We start from the raw sequence: 17,247 nt of genomic DNA on the forward strand, positions 1-17,247 counted from the left end.
TATGTTTTATAAACACACTCCTAAAATTTAAGTGATTTAAATTTGTAAAAAAAAATTAAAATTCAAACACTACCAAACATCTGAGATCCTCATATCGACATAGATTTAATCTAAACCGTTGGACTCAAATTGAATCTAGACCGATCTGACGATCAAGACTGTATATCGATAATATAAGTTTAACATTTTTTATATAAATCAAAATTGCATGAAATTTGGAACATAAACTCTTCTTATCATGACGTACCTAATAAAAATATTTTAAAAAATAATTCATATAAATAAATTGATCAAAATACCCAATATTGTGATCAATTCAATTTATGCGAATTATTTTTTTGATAATTTTATTAGATTCAAATATTCTTGAAGAATAGACGCTTTAAATTTCAAGTAATTTAGATTTGTTGAAAAATCATTAAAATTCAATTACGAAATACAATGGTGATCATTGAATCGATCCAAATTCAATCTGAACCGTTGAACTTACACTGCTCCATAAACCCATGGGCTCATGGGCTGATGGGGTATTGCTTCCAAATTTAACATGGGGTATTGCTTCCAAATTTAACATGTATTTGAGAGAGATAGAAACAATAAGGCACAAGCTTTCCAATACCGAAGGCTCAAAAATTAGACATTGAGATAAGAAGGAACCAAAAAAAGCCCATTTGGTGCTTTGGCTTTTCTACAAGACAAAAGTAAGGCATTGGCTCCACATGAGAAAGAGAACCCAACGTTTCAGCCCAAATTTCCTACGGAGAGAGAGGCCCACATCGCCTCAGCCCAAATTTCATAGGGCTACGGAGAGAGAATGGAGGCTTTTGTAGTCACTCGGTTGATGGGTTCTCAGTGATGGTGCTTACCGAACTAGGAGGCACCCTCTCTGTAGTCTCCACCTGACCCTGACCCACACCAGGCTCACTATGGACGGCATTCTCAGCTCGCATGGTGCTCCACAACCTTATGAGGTTGCTGTGGGCAGGCGCCGGTTGGGTGCGCACATAACGAGCCGAGCTCCCTGTGGCTCGAACTGAGTCCACTGATCGTAGGTTGGAAAGTGCACTCAAGTCAAGGTTTGGAAACACAGAGCACCGGCACCTAGGGCATTTTACGTTGAGCCTAAGCCACTCATCAATGCATTCGACGTGGAAATTGTGGGCACAAGGGAGGCCCCGAACCTGATAGAGAGAGAGAGTTATTAGAATCTTGAATAAAAGTAAACATATTGGAAGATCTACATGATCATGATAACAAAATGCTTATAAGCGTTCTCACTGTGCAGTAAATTCTGTGGAGTGGGCGAGTTTTCATATCCAACATTTGGCGTCATACAATGACATCCCTAAGATGAATTTCAGAATGAAATTTTGTTGCTTTTAAAAGGAAATTGGAATAAATTTCATCGATCACACAAAATTCATACCAAAGCAGGAACTTAATCAAAATTAGACGGAAATTGTCCCGAATTATGTACACCGATACCAGTATTTGAAAGAGAGATTATAAATCAACAAGTCATTCTGCGCAAAGAATAAATCCTTTCATTTTGCTTTGTGCCAGGTAACACAAGCCATCAATCTTTGCATATCAATGAAATATACCGCATAAAAATCAATAAAAGATAATATAACTCAAATTAAAATTTTCAAAAGAGACGAATCTAATGTAACTAGTTCGCAGTGCCATTCCACGTTCAAAAGAGTAGGGACATATATAATAACTACTTATGACTCTTTCCCTAAATTAATAAATAGTGATTATCAATATCTAGCAAAATTTACTTCTAACATGGATTCTTATTGCCATCAGATACGGATTTTACCTCATTTCCAACACGAAACTCCTCGAGGCAAATCGGGCATTCACTGCAATCAATTGGTACAGCTTTCAGCCGGAATTTAGGAAGCTCCTGTATGAGTGCCTCCACTGCCTCCCTCTACATCAAAAACCATATTTTAATACAGAATACTTCCATTGCTGCTCATTATGGCAATGAACAATAATAAATAGTGACAGTAGCAATAGTAATTATAATGATTGTAATGTTCATTCTGCCAGAGGTGACATCAGTTTCTATACCCTATACCGATTTTGAATGTCAGAGTTAACCAAATAGTAAGAATACCAAAAAGGAATGTATATACCAATAGTACTAATAAATAGCATGACTTTTAGTTGGTCGAAGATACCAGGAGTCAAAACCTAACATGACTTGAAATTTCAAACTGCCTAAGAAATAGAAACCTGTATATACCAGTAGTAGTAATAAATAGCGGAGTTTCAGTCAGTCGCAGATACCAGGATTTCAAACCTAACCAGACTTGAAATTTCAAACTTCCTAAGAAATAGAAACCTCCCTCCCATTGTGTGAGTGGTGTGCACAAGGTAGAAAATGATTCTAACCTGGGTTGGAGTCAAGAAAAGGCCCGGATGGTATGTTGCAGTGTCTTGGCCCATCCCCCTCATTTCTTGGCCAGCAGCTTCAAATGCCCAACCAGGCACCCTTATCATATCCACTATAACCTGAAACAGAAGAAATTGCATCCAATTAATATGAAAAGTGCCATTGCTATAACTAGAATTACATGTTTTCAGCAATCTCTCAGATACCACGCTTCTTGCTATCTTATGTCTTGGCGAACCTGTTTTACTTTGCGCAACAAGCAATGGTTCAATACCAACAGAAACAGCTACGTTACAAACCAAACCCAGTTATGTGACTTCCTAGAGAAAGGAAGCCCACCCACAACCAAAAGCTCGCAGAAAAAGGATTTCTAATTTGGCTTAGCATGTGGCCACATTATAGACTATTGGAATATTGAAGTAACAAAATAAAAAATTAGGAGGGTGTTTCTTTTTTTGGGATCTTGTCACTTATCTCGGTGAGCTTTTGCTTTGCGGTTGTATTCCCTTCGGGGACCCCTTTGTAATACTCTTCCCATTTATACAATGTTAATTTGGCTTAGCATGTGGCCACATTATAGACTATTGGAATATTGAAGTAACAAAATAAAAAATTAGGAGGGTGTTTCTTTTTTTGGGATCTTGTCACTTATCTCGGTGAGCTTTTGCTTTGCGGTTGTATTCCCTTCGGGTACCCCTTTGTAGTAGTACTCTTCCCATTTATAAAATGTTAACAGTATCTGATGTAGGGAGAAAATAAAACTGGAACAATAAAAATAAAATAAAGAAAATCATTGAGAAAACATACCCTCTCTCAAGGTCTTCAAAGGAATCCACACAAAAACAAAATATGCAAGGGAATCCACCCCAAAAACAAATTCTGCAGGGGAATCCACCCCAAAAGATCTTCTCACAAGATCAACTTTATTCAACTCTCTCTAATCATTCTCTAATCATTGAACAATGAGAGACCTCTTCCCTTTAAATACATTTCAAATAAAATAAATAAATAACTAAAAAAACCCAAATAAAATAAAGCCTCTCTAAAAAAAATATATACGTCCCCTATCTTCTCTCTCTTAACCTCACGTACCACCTCTGTCCCTATTTTTTCTCTCCCCCTATTTCTCTCCCTCCCTATTTTCCTAAATCCTCACGCACCAAAATTTCAGATCTTTATCTTCTACATAAATCCATCTCTATCTAAATCTCTTACAAATCTCTAGGTAAATCTCCTAAATCCATCAAAATAGGAGACCTAAATCCTTTGCCCAATATTAAAATCAGCAATATCTCCAATCCTACTAAAACACAAGCCTCACCTTATCTATGAGCACTTTGTAAATTTTTATCTGCATCATTCTCTCCGGGCTGGGAGAAGCTCGTCCTCGAGCTTATCGAACTCAAATCTTTTATGGCACTTATCAAAAGTTGGTGATGCAGTCCCACCATGCACCTTTTTTCTTCAATTTCTTCATTAAATCCATTCATTGAATGCTTCGTGTTGAAGTATAACTCACTGATTTCGGGCTCAATCTTGATTTCTCCTTCAGACTCACTCGGTTTTTTTTTTGGGTAAGTACAAAAAAAACTCACTCGATTGAATTTCTAAAATTGCATTGCACATATCTTTTTCTTCATAATTGGTTTTCAAAATTTCATGCACATTGGGGTTATCAGTGTCGTCTTTTGTATCGAGATCTACCTCTCCATTTTCTTATTGCACATTGGCGTTATCGGCTTCATCTGTTATATCGAGATCTACCTCTTCATATTTTTCTTCCTCTTGTTCAGATTGTAATCTATGAAATACATTTCGTAGGCATTTTTTTACTAGGTCTTCTTTAATTCTATCAAATCTTTGATCGAAGCTCTCCATAACTAGATCAGGGATCTTAGGGCTCTAATACCAACTGATGCAGGGAGAAAATAAAACTGGAACAATAAAAATAAAATAAAGAAAATCATTGAGAGTACATACCCTCTCTCAAGGTCTGCAAGGGAATCCACCCCAAAAATAAAGTATACAAGGGAATCCACCCCAAAAACAAAGTATGCAAGGGAAACCACCACAAAAACAAATTTTGCAGTGAAATCCACCCCAAAAGATCTTATCACAAAATCAACTTTATTCAATGAGGGACCTCTTCCCTTCAAATACATTTCAAATAAAATAAATAAATAACTAAAAAAAACCCAAAATAAAATAAAGCCTCTCTCTAAAAAAATACGTACTTCTCCTATCTTCTCTCTTACCTCACGTGTCACCTCTCTCTCCCTATTTCCTCTCTCCCCCTATTTCCTCTCTCCTCCCTATTTTCCTAAATCCTCACACACCAAAATTTCCCCATCTTTATCTTCCCCATAAATCCATCTCTATCTAAATCTCCTATTAATCTCTAAGTAAATCTCCTAAATCCAGCAAAATAGGAGTCCTAAATCCCTTTGCCCAGTATTAAAATCAACCATATCCCCAATCCTACTAAAACTCATGTCCACCTTATCTATGCGTACTTTCTAAATTTCTATCTGCATCAATATCAACAAAAAAAATGAAATATATAACTAAATAAACAAAGAGCGAATGCACATTGATCCAAACTGCCTCCACTTCACATAACTGCTATCTGATCTCCTAATCTTGAGCCGAATAAAGAAGAACCCAATGTTGTAGGAGTATAAGCTGTTACCCATGCAGAAGAAAATCTGAAACAACCAAAAAGTGGGGTTTTCAGTACATATGGTGAAAAGAATGGAATCCAGCCATATATCCAGTGGAAGTTAACTCCATGACTTGTGGACTAACGGTTGCTGGGTTTGCGATAGAAAGACAGTACAGAATGTAGCAACATTTCATTTGGATATAAATCTACAAAAAATCAATACCTTAATAAATTTGGCTTAGTTCCTTTATAATAGATGATGAGATTGTGTATTTGGCTTATTTGTCTCCAGACCTTCGAAGTGACAAATACCGATCAACACATGCACTCCAAATAAGTCTAAATGATGACTACAGAATAAGCAAGTACGAAAGTTCTCAATGCACAAATGTACTTCCCACATTCTATCGAGTAGAAGCACAATAGGTTATACTTATCAATGACAGAAAGACGAGAAAATGATACATAGCAAACTTTAGAAAATGAAAAGAGCAAAAACAAAACAAAGAAAAAAAGATAAATTATTTTCTTTTTATTACCAAAAGAGGATAAATCTTGATGCATGTAAACAGTAGTGGGATATTAGCAGCGAATCAGACTTCCATTTTCAGGCATAGCGACGAACACTCCAGAAAATATGACTATCTTTGTAGGTAATCTGGGTCCACACAAAGCATCTGAAGGTTAAGCCATGGGCTCGAACCATTATTAGGTACCCAATGGAGGTGTTTTTATGGATCCAGAAAAAAAGAAGCCATTCTGTTCAAATCTTCAAAAGAAATGAACAAGGACTGGGGCATATTACCATTTCCAAAATGGAATGGTAGAACTAAGCCATTCCATATTGGTTATAATTCTTTTTATTGCATTAGTTATACATTTCACATCCTAAATATGACTTTCAAATAAACGTAGAGTCATTCAAAAAAAAAAAATTTAAGAAATCACCTAAAGAAGCTTAAGAATATATGTGCGAAAATTTGCTAGCTAGTTACCCATTAAAGCGGTGCATTTATAGGTTTATACGGAGGGAATTTCCCAATTATTTACAACCTTGAGAATCTATTCTCAATAAAAGAATGCCATACTATGATGATATGATCTGCATTTCTTAGAGCATGTAACACAATCCATAATATAAGAGCAATAAATGCAGAAAAGCAAGGGACTAAAGAAACAACATAAGGTATAACTTCTTCACGCAATAAAGAACAAAAGAGAATAATTACTCACTCCAAATTCTGAAATTGGAATTCCTTGTTGAGCTCGTTGTAAATGGGCATGTCTCCTTGTAAGCCACTGCAAAGCCAAAGTTCACAATCAGCAGATAGGGAACAAAGAATAAAAACCTTTCAACCACTGAAAGAAGGGGGAATATGATTATTATCTGCAATCAACAGATCTATAGATACTATACCACATAAATGAGTAGGTAATTCGGCTATATAACAATACATTTGTTATGAGATATTACCGTATATAATATGCATTTATCGACAGGGTAGACATGGGTTTACTTTGGATCCCACAGGAAGTGGTTCAGCCAAAGAGCTGGAACAGAGTGCTCAAACCAGTGTAGAATCACCTAAAATATTGAAATGCTTTCATAATCTAGTAAAAGAATCCCAACGTTTTCTAGAATCTCCCATCATTTTCATTCCCTACTTCTCATACCATCTTCTTACACTAGAGAGTACAGAAGAATGAACAAACTGAGGAATTCAATAAATTTCCTAGGTGAGGTGTGGAAAGAGAAGGGTAAGTGAAAATTGAAAACAACCCACCCAAACATTCAGAATGAAAAAATAAAAATAAAAAGAACGGTTTATATTGCTAAATGGGTTACATTCTAACCTAATGCAACTGGACCTTCGTATCAAAGATCAAGTTTGCAGAAAAACTATGCTACCTGAGAGGCTTCACCATTCATTTCAAGTAAGCGTCCAAGAACAAGGAATACACTAGAGGGAACGAAGCAACATTGGTTTCTATGGTGATTACCAAGTTTGAAACTTGCATATGGCATTACCAGAACTGGAGAAGGCTTGACTCCCATGCCAATTGTCATCAATGTACAGGGAGCAATTTAATGTTGGTCCATTGCCAATTTATGATTGTAGCGAGGCAAAAGCAAAAGCACTTTTAATTGGTTTCACAAGTATTTCAATAAAAATTCCTCAAAAAGAAGTATTCTAAGAATTTGAAAAAGAAGTATTCTAAGAATTTGAACATCAGTTGGTGGAAGTATTCAGGAACCTGGGTAGATGCTTATGCCGTTATGAGGTTCAAAACTGCAATACGAGGTCCAAATTTTGAGCCCCACAGCTGACCAATCCAATAAAGCATAATTTGGTGCAACAACGGTAGCCAAGAGAATTCACAAATGCGTTCGAAGAGATTCTAAAAACTAGCCAACCACTGGACAGTCCATTCTATCATGTTTTAGAAATTAGAGGATGCTTTAGCTGAATCTCATGCTAGAAAAGGGGGCTCTCACTTCTCATAGAAGAGTCTGTTAACTACATTGTTTCAAAAAGCGATTCGCTGAACACCTAGGTGGGTGCCTAGGCAGGCTAAGAGGGCTTGGGCGGACACCAAGGGACTGCGCATGCCTAGGTCCAAAAATACCCACAGCATTTTTGGTGTTTCTTGTTTGAATTATAAAAAAAGCATTAATATGATTTTTTGTACAAAATCTAGACCAAAAACAGGATCCCTGGATGCCCCTTGCCCCCTTTTAAACCTAGGCGACCCAGAGGCTGGCTCCTCCCGACTGAAGCGAACAACCGTTTACTCTCATGTATCCATTGCCTATTTTTGCATGTCATTATAATTCATATACTTGTTACACAATACATACATTTACTGGTAACCCTTTTAGATATCGATATAAGTTACTTATTAAATGAAAGGGAAAAAGATATGTTAAGTCAAAAATTATCTCGGATTAAGCAAATCCAGTATCTATTCTGGCTCCTGTAGCATACCTATTGTAACTCACATTGACCATACATGTATATCCAGGAAGTGAAGTAACACCAACCTTTCCCATTGACATGCAAGCAATGGAGATAAGACCGCAATACCCGAAAAGCAACCAGATCAAGAAGCCCCATTTCTGACCTTCCTCTGGCAGCTGCGCACGTAAAATTGATACATAACATACTCCTTAAAAAAAGCAATGTGTGGAAAAAAAATTTCTTAAAACAATTCTGTAGCAGAAAAAAATCTCAGAAGTAGCACATCAAAGAACTTGTGTGTAAAACTTACACAACTTTTTGCACTCGTGAACCATAGAGTACCAATCACAGTCCATGCCCATAAAAAGGGATAGAGAAGAAGAGAAAGAACTGAAATCACCACAATCCGTCCACAAAATGGACCATATCGTTGCTGCCATCCTAAATCCCTGGAAGCATGTAAAATATGTAAGGAACCATTCCATGTACATAAAAGCATTAACCAAGAAACAAGTGCAAGTACAGCTACAACACAAGCAGAGATATATAAAGCAACATCAAGATATATTCAATCCATTGACAAAATATATCCAAATATATCCAAATATATCCAAATATATGAGCGGAACCTGTTCCAAGTCATGTGAACCTTGTGGTGGACCAGATGGAGTTTAAGGTTGGAGATTATGGTTGAGGAACAGGAGAGGAGAATGGTCCCTGCAGGAGTAACAAGCGGTACTACAGCTCATGGGATGAACCAGAAAGGGTAAACCTATGATCAAATTGAGGATTATAAGCAGGACAGGGGCAAGGATAGAGATTGGATTGTGGAATAACAGATGAGCTGACGCTGAATGGTGAGACGTGGCAAACAGAAAGAGGATTTGAGTGGATAAAATTACAGGTCAGCAAAGAAATATTGGGGCAGCCAGGCCCCAAAATGTCCCAAGTTCCACAAAATAATACTTCAAGTTGGGGAGATCTAAATTCAGTTTCAAATTCAGATGAATTTGAATTGAATTTCATGGAGGCGGGAACATGTATCCAGGATGAGGCTATTGCTCATCCACGTGCTCCATATCACAAGCTGGTTAACACAGTGTTGGGTGTATTTTTAGTTGCAACACAATGCATAAACACTTTAAGCAATCCATACACAAATCCGAAGGGTTATCGTAAAAGATCAGTATTGAGCGGACACCAAGCCTATATGCTCGGTGGACAATGGGTAATTGCATAAAACCAATAAACATGACTCTTGGGAATTGATTTGTGAAATATACTCCAAGTGTGTTAATGGGGTATGATGAAGGCGGAACTTGTCATACATAGGCCCCTATATGCCTCAAAAGTCCTGACCACCGGTCAGCCTATATCTTGACTCCCAACCGGTTATCAACGACTATCAAGCCATCTCAATTTCGAGACCAACACTAGGACTTATTTTCCCAACGCCCCTATATGCCTTTTTCATGCGATATTGTAGTAGTTTGGATATGGTGCAATGTCTTTGAATCCTTTGTCTGTCAGAGAGGGGTTTGACAGCCGGACTTTGAGAAAACCACATCAAATTATATCCAAACGAGGAATAATCTCGCAAGTATACTCAATGAGGCCTCACATGCCTCTGATCCAAGAATCATACAAATTGAACGTCATACAACTCATCATCAAGAATTCATCGGCAGCTAAGATATGCCTTGACTGATGACCCTAATACGATATTTTGGGGATTGATCCAAAAACTATTGGGAAATCATATTCGATGCATTATATCTCTAATCCATATCAATCAGCTGCCAGACCCCCTATGGGTTGTCTGCCAGGCAGATAGCTAGGATGACCTCCAGTCACTAAATTTGAGATTTCTCACAAGCTATCCATAAGAGTTTTCTCATGGGACTTGGACCATTAGATTCTAGACTCAATGCCTCATCAACCATATAATGGTGGCATCCTATGGATCTCTCATGTAAGTGGCAAGCTTCCCAACAGCAACCATAAAAACTGTGCAGACGTTTGACCGCCATTGATTTATATCTCCCAATATATGGAGATCTTAAGCCCCTCTACAAGACTATCAAATCGTCAAGGTCAATGATTCCCAACGGTGAGAGCGGTTGGGGCTGCAACCCTCGGATCTGTTGTCGCAATATGCAGCAGAAATGGGTCATCATTGACAAACCATATTTTCCTAATTCGTGATCCATTTGAAGTGAGGTTTGGACCATGGTTTTCATCCTTAAGTTCTCTATCACCCCGTAAAATTTCAGGATCAAAGGATTCATCAGTAGAAAGCGGCATTGAAAATACTCGAACACATCAAAACTGCTCTGCAGCTTAACCGACAACATGTCACAGATAACTATTACTCTTCGATTTTCTCATGCAATATTGCGTCAATCTTGATGGTTTTGAGTGTCAAAAATCTGATAAGCTTTATAGGTTTTTCATCCTTACCACGTCTAGAGAGCTATTTAGACGTACTCTTCAGTGAGAGGGGGGAATCCTGAGAACTCACATTCTCCAGTACTTATCATTTCTGGTGTGTGATAGAGGAAAGTGAGAGAAGAGAATGACAACCCTTTTCTACCCAGTCGCTTGCATTCAGTAAAGGAGATAAGCCCATCATTGCGCTACCTTTCTGCTGCGTGCAAGGAAGCTTAACAGAGAGAAAAGAAACGCCGCTACCTTTCTGCTGCGTGCAAGGAAGCTTAACAGAGAGAAAAGAAACGCCGCTGATCCCACTCACTTGAAGTCCCAGTTCAAGAAGAAGTAGATTCCTGGACCATACCCATACATATAGTCAAGTATACGGGCTTTATATGCCCCATGGTGTTGATATCTTCTATGCTCTGTATATTTTCCTTTTAGATCTGTGTGTGTAAACTTCAAGGCCCGAATCAAGGGTGTTCGGCCCCCATATAGCGGTTTAATGCAAACTGTGAATGGAATTGGAAGTTCTCGGAACTCCTCATGAAGAGTAGTTACATGTAAAAACCCTTTTGTTTCCATTATATGAAATTTAAAGGTAAATTTGACCCATATGTGTTGGTTTCTCTGGTTCATTTTATCCATTGGAGTCATATTATGGAGATGCATAAGTGTTTCAGTAAAATATTGGGTGATAACGGCCTTTATTGAAGCTCTTTATCATAATAGTATTTCCCTTCATGGCAAAAGAAAGGTCAAATCCTGAGCAGTTTATCTCTATTGGCCATCATTTGGCTCACTTGGTTTGATAAGAATTGTTGATCCTTTGATTGATGACAAGAGTAGAGGATTGAATTGTGTGAAGGAACATCCAAACAACAGTGGCTTCACAGGCCAGGGTTAGATGAGAATTTTGGGGGTACAGCATTATAGACTTTGAAATACAGTTGTATGCTCTAAAACGGCAAAAAAAAAGAGGTTCAGCAAATGGCGTCCATGCCCAGATGGAATGGTGAAGTTGAAGGGATGGAATGGTGAAGTTGAAGGGCAGTTCCAGCAGCAATCCCAAAGAGGGGGAGAGGAGGGGGGGTGTGTGGTAAGTGAGGGACTAATAAGGAAAGATCTCATTATCCTACTCAGGGCCTCTCCAATTCTGTGGCTTGAAAGAAGCGGAAGCTATGTCCTTGCTCTGTAGTCTGAGATGCATGGACACAAGATGGGATAAGGAGATTGTTGAGGGAAATTGCAGCAATGCTTTGATTGGTCAGCAGCAAGGCAAAGTGCACATGGCAGCTACATAATATGTTTAAAGGAATATGGGATTGTCTTAGAAAGCTTCAGGTAAAATTCAGCCATTGCTTGGACAGAGGCTAAGGAGGAAACTATTAGCTTAGTAAGAGACAAGAGTATCTAAACCTTATTTTGTCGTCACTCTGTTTTGAAACCTGTGTGTAGATTCTGCTGTACATAGAATCAATTTTGTCAAGGAGTGAAGACAGTACCCACAGACTTACAGGAGAGATGTGATAGAGAGGAGACATATACCTGCACATCATTTTTTATACATAAACTTTTACAAACGACCAATATATGTGTGTGCTTGTGGACTACAAAACGCTACAGAAGTTTTCCTATAGTGCAATGCTATTAATCAGCCATCTTGATCAGAAAATTGAAGCGCCGTTTACTGAGTTATTTTTTCCTTTTTTAATAAATCCATAAGTGTTGAAATCTGGGGCATCCACCCTTCTAACAAGGGTGCACCTGTTTAAAATTTGTAAATACTTTTTTTTTGTACATATTTTTAAAATGTGCGCCCTGGATAGAAATGTAGACGCCCCGAATGTCTGTGCAATACAATTTATAGAGAATTATTAAAATTTAAATACAAAATATTTACATTTTCAATTGTCTGACAAAGATAGGGTGCTTAAGTGTATAAGAGAACTACGGCAGGGAAAATGCTACAGGATTCTTTTTGTTTCTTCATATGTGTGTGTTTGTTCACTCAAACTGACCATTAGAAGAAAGCATCTCCACCATAGCACTGAAGCTAACATCTGAAGACTATCCTCCTACACTACAGTGCCAAAACAAATGTGCTGCAAATCATCAGGACATGTCAAAATTTTAATCCCAAAAAAGACCAGTAATTTAGCTTCAACATATTGGATCCCAGCCAATACATGGCACCCATGTCATCTAGTTAAAGAAAGAACAACAACTTCCTAAACAACTGCCAATGGTTCTAGACTCAGTTATAACCACCACAAAATGGGGTAGCATTCCGGCTCTTGAAAACAATGCTCTATGTTTTTTGATCCGTTGGCTACTTCAGAAGATCAATGCTCTACTACCATGAGAGATTTGTCCAAATTTATAAGATTTCTTCTTCCTAGGAGTATGATGTAGTTCAAATCATTGCTTTAAGATGCAGTCGCATATAGCGTTATGTGGCTTGGAGCGCATTGCTCCAGACCACATATGCGGAAAAATGTGATGTGCCCGCATAAGCAGCGCATCACTCGCACATGAGGTCGCATTGCCCGTATCCCCACATCGAAATTTCTATGGGTTGCTTGGTGAGTTTTCTTCGTTTTTTTTTTTTGATACCTGTCATTAAAAAAGAAAAGTACATGAGGTTGGTGTGGCGACCCTCACAAAAATGGGTGCCACCCAGGGCCAGGAAAAGGCCTATGCACAGTCAAAAATCGCCTATGACAACCAAAAGTTGGCCAGGCAAAAATTGGGTTGCTTGGTGAGTTTTCATTTCCTAATACCTTTCTTTTTTTTTGCAAGAGGGGGGGGGGGAGGGGGGGGGCAATATCTTCATCATCTTAGTAACAAGAATCCCAAGAAATATGCTAAACTCAAAAATCCTAAGGGTTGAAATTGTGCTATTTGTAATCTGTGAGGAATACTTATACAGGGGGATATTTTCCAACAAAAGGAACACCTAGCCAGTATTGCCGAGAATGCTAAAGCATGCCCACAACCAACCGATGAGATTGGAAGAGAGATTAGGGCATGCATTGATAGCCAAGAAAAAGAAGACAAAGGGAAATGATAGAAGACATTTAAGCATTCGATGACTTGTCTGATTCAGAGTTGACAGTTGAGTATCTTTTTCTATTATATGTCAAACTTTTCGTCCTAACTATCTTTTTCTCTTAAAGTTTAGAATTTTAGATATTTTATATGAGATGGAATGGATTGCTTTCTTTTACATGTTAAATGTGTCAGACATTTGAACTATTAAAGATTAGAAGTTAGAACAACAAACTCTACTATTCTCAAGGGACTCAAAGTCTCAGACAACTAATATGTTGAATAAATGGAAATATCTACTCTCGCAAAAATCACATTTACGGTTTTTCTACGTTTTATTTTCTTTTCTTTTTTTTCAATTTTTTAAAAATTTGTTGACCGCATTAGAGGTGATGCAGTCGCATCAAGCTACATCGCCGCATCGGACCCCAACCGCATCAGGACCATATCCTGCATTTTAAAACACTGTCACAAATATGTGAACGACTTGAAGAGGAAAGGGTAAAACCAGCATTTGAGAAGATTGAAGTGATTTATTTTAAGTATTTAAGTTACTTAAGACCTTTCCAGGGGGACGCTAAAATGATTATGCCAAGGTTCTATAGGAAAATATTGGTGGTTTGAGAACATCCTTTCCCACAATTGCATCAACTTAAGCCAAGATGACAATCACCCTAAGGAATGACACACTACTTTTGTTGTTGGTTGTTTTCACCGTAGTCCATTATTTCCGCTATTACTCGTAATTTCAAGGATGCATCCATAAGCAAAGGTTAGAAGCACATAGCATCTCCACAACATAAAACATTTTCATTTAAAAAATATTAACAAGATTCTCATGAATGTGAACTTGAGGAAGCTTCCCCATGTGCAATGTGCATATTCCATTGCACTTATCTAGTAGTGGCATGGATTATTTCCTTCTGCCTTATTTAAATCTAATATGTTGTTTTGATTTTAAATATAGATTGGATTTCTTGAGGTTGGAAGGGGGACACGGTTTCCTAGGCCAAGTATAAGAGCCACCTTTTAAGGGAATCTTACTTTTCCTGAAATATAAAACGTCTGGAATGAATTAAATGATGACATTTTCAAGGGCTTATGGGCAATGGCATAGGAAGAAGCAAAGATAAGAAAGTTCCTTTGGCTCTTCTTTTTATTGCTAATAATACCATTAGAAAAAGGTTGCAGATTCCAAGGGAAACAAATAGAATCATGGCATTACATAATCACAAAAAGCCATCCACCCTGTAGATTGAAACATATTTAAGCATAAAAAGCATTCCCTTAGTTTTTGTTAAAAAAAAAGAAATTGCATCAAAAATTACAAATCAAAATGCAGTTACAGTTCATTACAACATGTAAACAGATGAAGCCTAACAGAACTTTTTTATGCATGATTGATAACAAAAGGAATACACAAATCTACAAACACCACAATATAAATAGTATTACTTACAAACCCATTTCAGCAGCCAGCCCATTGTCTACAAACATCAACACCCGGAATATAAAAACCGTTGTGTAGTCAACCTGAAAAGGAAGAGAGACAATCCATCATGGTCTGACACATTTCAGAGGCAAATTTTAATACTTGGTTACTTGACATGTTTTCTTTGAATAAATACATAGTATGTCTCCATTGAGAAAAAAACTGATTGCTATATATTTCCACTCATCTAATACTTAGGACTAGGACACATCTAATATTGGGGCAGGAGTGAATGCTGCCATCCCATATAAGAGAATCTGCTCAGTAAGATTCAAATGCGTATCTAATAAATAGTAGCATAGAAATTTTACTTTTCTTGGTTCCTAAATAGCATAGAAGAATTAACAAAAGGAAGTCACCAAGGCTTTGAGATTTACCACAATCCATATGTGCAGTGGATATGTACAGAGATGGTATCGCTTCCAGTTGATTGACACGATGATTCTGACAGTCAAGATGTTAAAGAACACACTAAACGTTTAAAATATAATGTAGAAGCATATGATAACTTAAAATCAGAAAAGCTCACTTGACAGGAAGAAAAATCTTAATTTTTTTGAAAATATGATAATTAATTCTTTTTCTTTTTGACACGACTTCCATTGGCTAGTGGGTCTTTGTCAACAAGGACGGTTTATTAATCTTTAAATTTTTAGGCTTTGAGCAAAACTCTCCCTGGTCGCATTATTGCATTTCATTCATGAATTAGAATTAAAGAACATGAAAGACTAAAAATTGTATGCAAATAAAGCTAACCAAATAACTCCGATGACAATGTACAGAGCTCAAATAAAAAAAGAAAGGAAAAGATTAGAAAAGAAATCTCATATAGTAGATAGTCATAGTTAGCTTAGGATGACACCATTTAAATTCTTTGTAGGTTAGCTAGTAACAGCTAAGATTGTATATCAGATTCACAACATAACAAAAAATAATGAATATTTCATTTATGATTGATAAAAATGTAAATTTAATCTAACATCATAAATATTTTTTATAAAAATATCAATTTAACATATTGTAAATATTAAATGGAAGTTTTACCACAGATTGTCATATTGCAATGTTTTCTCAAACAATGTAAATTTAATCTAACAGTATAAATCCACTGGTAGCTTCCGAGACAACATGCAGAGGCATCAAAAACTACTCTCCCACAAAAAACAGAAAAAGTGTTTTCAGGGACCCCCTTGGTGTATTATGATGATTCTTTAACGAATATCATATTAACAATCAAGGTGAAAATAAAGAAATAAAAACAAGTTGGAGAGACGCCCCCCCCTGCCGGGGCAAAGAACAACAAGCATTTGCATCAAAAGACATAGGTCTCCAAAAACCCTAAATAGCAATTCTTCTTTTAGTAGACGACGGATACGCACTCGTTGCAAGCATGGACAAGAAGAACCCATCATACCTGCAATTTTCAGATTAAACAATGGAAAATCAAAGTGTGTAAAGGGTAAACAAGATCGAAAATATTCTCTCATCATAGCGCCATTAATACGATTTTACGAGGTTACGAAATATTCAAGTAGCTCACTAGAATTGCCAAAAGAAAAGAACGATCACTGCTTAACAGTGAAACTGGTTTTACTGGGGGGGAAAGTAGAGAGTTAAAAATGTTACCATTTGAAATCAACTCCCCGTATTGCCATCTGCAGAGAACTTCATCTAAACCGAATAGAGAGAGAATCTTTAAGATCACGAGGTAACTCTAGAGAGAGAGAGACTCATGGAAATCATCGGCGAACCAGGTCGGCATTCATATAAATCCTAGAGAGAGAGTAAAGACGAGAGAAATCGAGAGACCAGATATAGGAAGTTCAGGAAGCGAGAGAGAGAGAGAGAGGAGACAGGGTAGTGGTGTGATTTTAGAGAGAGCGAGAGCAAAAGCAAAAGCAAGCGGAAGGCTCTCTGGGTAGTGAGGTGACTTTACGTAGTGAAATAGCCTTTACATTTATTTGAAATGACAAAATTTTCAGTAAAGACTTTTTGGGCCTCGCAAATCTTCCTTGCCCCCGCTGAGCCCAGACTTAAAAAATTAGACCCTGGGCTAGAAATTGTGGCCTGAGGGCGGACCAGACTGGCCCAGGACCACTATAGAGCCACCTCAACTCGGCCCTCTTTTTTTATCTTTATTTCCTTTGGGGATAAGTTTGTATAGTGCCGAGGCTCTAAACAATCAAATTAGAGCCTATCTCAAAAACCGTACTAAAAGAGGTTGTTTTGATGCGCAAATATCCTC

At 37.4% G+C, this 17,247-nt stretch overlaps 1 protein-coding gene across 4 annotated transcripts; it reads right to left on the reverse strand.

Annotated features, from left to right (window-relative positions):
- Positions 1–387: 387 nt before the first annotated feature.
- On the reverse strand, positions 388–17,109 carry SIS3 (SUGAR-INSENSITIVE 3). 4 transcript variants are annotated; one of them, XR_016060341.1, is made up of 10 exons: positions 16,629–17,109; positions 16,378–16,416; positions 15,380–15,446; positions 14,970–15,043; positions 8,340–8,478; positions 8,113–8,205; positions 6,303–6,368; positions 2,407–5,112; positions 1,826–1,939; positions 388–1,181 (listed from the first exon to the last, which is right to left on the reverse strand). XR_016060341.1 is itself a non-coding variant. In XM_006844906.4 (10 exons), exons 1-10 carry the CDS (start codon positions 16,655–16,657, stop codon positions 831–833), a joined length of 1,092 nt encoding a protein of 363 aa, XP_006844969.1. In that variant the 5' UTR covers positions 16,658–17,109; the 3' UTR covers positions 388–830. The 4 variants fall into 4 exon arrangements, 3 of the variants coding, with proteins under 3 accessions (XP_006844969.1, XP_011623629.1, XP_020523206.1); XM_006844906.4 differs by having other exon boundaries at positions 2,407–2,526; XM_011625327.3 differs by having other exon boundaries at positions 2,407–2,526; positions 16,382–16,416; positions 16,629–16,930.
- Positions 17,110–17,247: the final 138 nt, after the last annotated feature.

This window comes from Amborella trichopoda, chromosome 1, assembly GCF_054954075.1.
Source record: "Amborella trichopoda isolate Santa Cruz 75 chromosome 1, AtrichopodaSantaCruz75HAP2 v2.0, whole genome shotgun sequence".
NCBI lineage: Eukaryota > Viridiplantae > Streptophyta > Magnoliopsida > Amborellales > Amborellaceae > Amborella > Amborella trichopoda.

Bases quoted from the DNA above. Each gene is read 5' to 3' on its own strand.
- SIS3 (XM_006844906.4), bottom strand. From the start codon at position 16,657: ATGGCAATACGGGGAGTTGATTTCAAATG. The intron at 1,940-2,406 runs GTTAGAATCATT...TTTTTGATGTAG, and splicing joins TTTTCTTGACTCCAACCCAG to AGGGAGGCAGTGGAGGCACT. The intron at 1,182-1,825 runs GTAAAATCCGTA...TCTCTCTATCAG, and splicing joins AGTTTCGTGTTGGAAATGAG to GTTCGGGGCCTCCCTTGTGC.